At 29.3% G+C, this 1408-nt stretch overlaps 1 protein-coding gene across 1 annotated transcript; it reads right to left on the bottom strand.

Annotated features, from left to right (window-relative positions):
- Positions 1–334: 334 nt before the first annotated feature.
- LOC111685654 (ras-related protein Rab-8B) lies at positions 335–868 on the bottom strand (the record flags this gene model as incomplete). The annotated part of the gene is made up of 2 exons (XM_046956066.1): positions 335–715; positions 801–868. Coding segments are annotated over 2 exons (306 nt in total), but the record flags the coding sequence as incomplete, so codon positions are not given.
- Between the last annotated feature and the right edge of the window lie 540 nt (positions 869–1408).

The following is a 1408-nucleotide window of genomic DNA, read 5'->3' as shown; positions in this document are numbered from 1 at the left end:
TCTAGTTCAGTTCAGTTCTAGTTCAGTTCTAGTTCAGTTCTAGTTCAGTTCTAGTTCAGTTCTAGTTCAGTTCTAGTTCAGTTCTAGTTCAGTTCTAGTTCAGTTCTTCTTCTAGTTTAGTTCTAGTTAAGTTCTAGTTCATTTATTTACTAAAAAAACCACTCCTTTATTCAAATTTCATTGATATTTGCAATTAAATATATAAAAAGAAGTACTTGTATTATAATTTGCAAAAGAAAGTGCCTCTAAACAAAAAACAAAAAAAAATAGTTAAAAAATAACTCACACAGGTTTTAAGTATTAATAAAATATTACATCATAATGTAACATCATATCCATTTTAACTTTTATTAACAAACACATATATATTATGAACAAATTAAGTTATTTCATATATTTATAATTTGTATATAGAATATTAAAAAGGCTTGGTTGGCAACGAAGCAGTTACAAAAATACCAGAAGGAATAATTTCAATTAACTACATACATATAACAGTTTCAAACTCACCTGTCTTTTTTCATTTAATTCACATTTATTGCCCAATAACATTTTCTCAACATCGGCTGATGCATTCTCCTCTATGTTACGTATCCAATTTTTAATATTCTCGAATGATTTCTCTTGAGTTATATCATAGACTAACATAATACCCATGGCGCCTCTATAATATGCGGTGGTAATAGTTCTAAAACGCTCCTGGCCAGCAGTATCCCTATTTTAAAGATACATTTTTTTAAATTATAATTTATGGTTTAGTTTGAGTTGCAGTTTTTTGTATTTGTCTTTGAAGAACTCACCAAATTTGTAATTTAATTTTTTTGCCATCTAATTCGATTGTTCTTATTTTAAAGTCTATGCCTGTAAATAGAAATATAAAATTAGTAATTTGTAGCAAAAATTAGAGATTTAGTTTATTTCTAGATTAGATTAGTCGAGTTTAAGTTTTTTCCTAGTAATAGTTCAGTTCTATTTAAGTGCTAATGCAGTTATAATCCAGTTCTAGTTCTGTTCTAGTTCAGTTGTAGTTCAGTTGTAGTTCAGTTGTAGTTCAGTTGTAGTTCAGTTGTAGTTCAGTTCTAGTTCAGTTCTAGTTTTGTTCTAGTTCAGTTGTAGTTCAGTTCTAGTTCAATTCTAGTTCAGTTCTAGTTCAGTTCTAGTTCAGTTCTAGTTCAGTTCTAGTTCAGTTCTAGTTCAGTTTTAGTTCAGTTCTAGTTCAGTCCTAGTTCAGTTCTAGTTCAGTTCTAGTTCAGTTCTAGTTCATTTCTAGTTCAGTTCTAGTTCATTTCTAGTTCATTTCTAGTTCAGTTATAGTCCAGTTCTAGTTCAGTTCTAGTTCAGTTCTAGTTCAGTTCTAGTTCAGTTCTAGTTCAGTTCTAGTTCAGTTCTAGTTCAGTTCTAGTTCAGT

The sequence above is a fragment of the Lucilia cuprina genome, unplaced genomic scaffold (assembly GCF_022045245.1).
Source record: "Lucilia cuprina isolate Lc7/37 unplaced genomic scaffold, ASM2204524v1 Scaffold_5924, whole genome shotgun sequence".
Lineage (NCBI taxonomy): Eukaryota > Metazoa > Arthropoda > Insecta > Diptera > Calliphoridae > Lucilia > Lucilia cuprina.
This window is presented reverse-complemented; position numbering and strand designations above follow the sequence as displayed.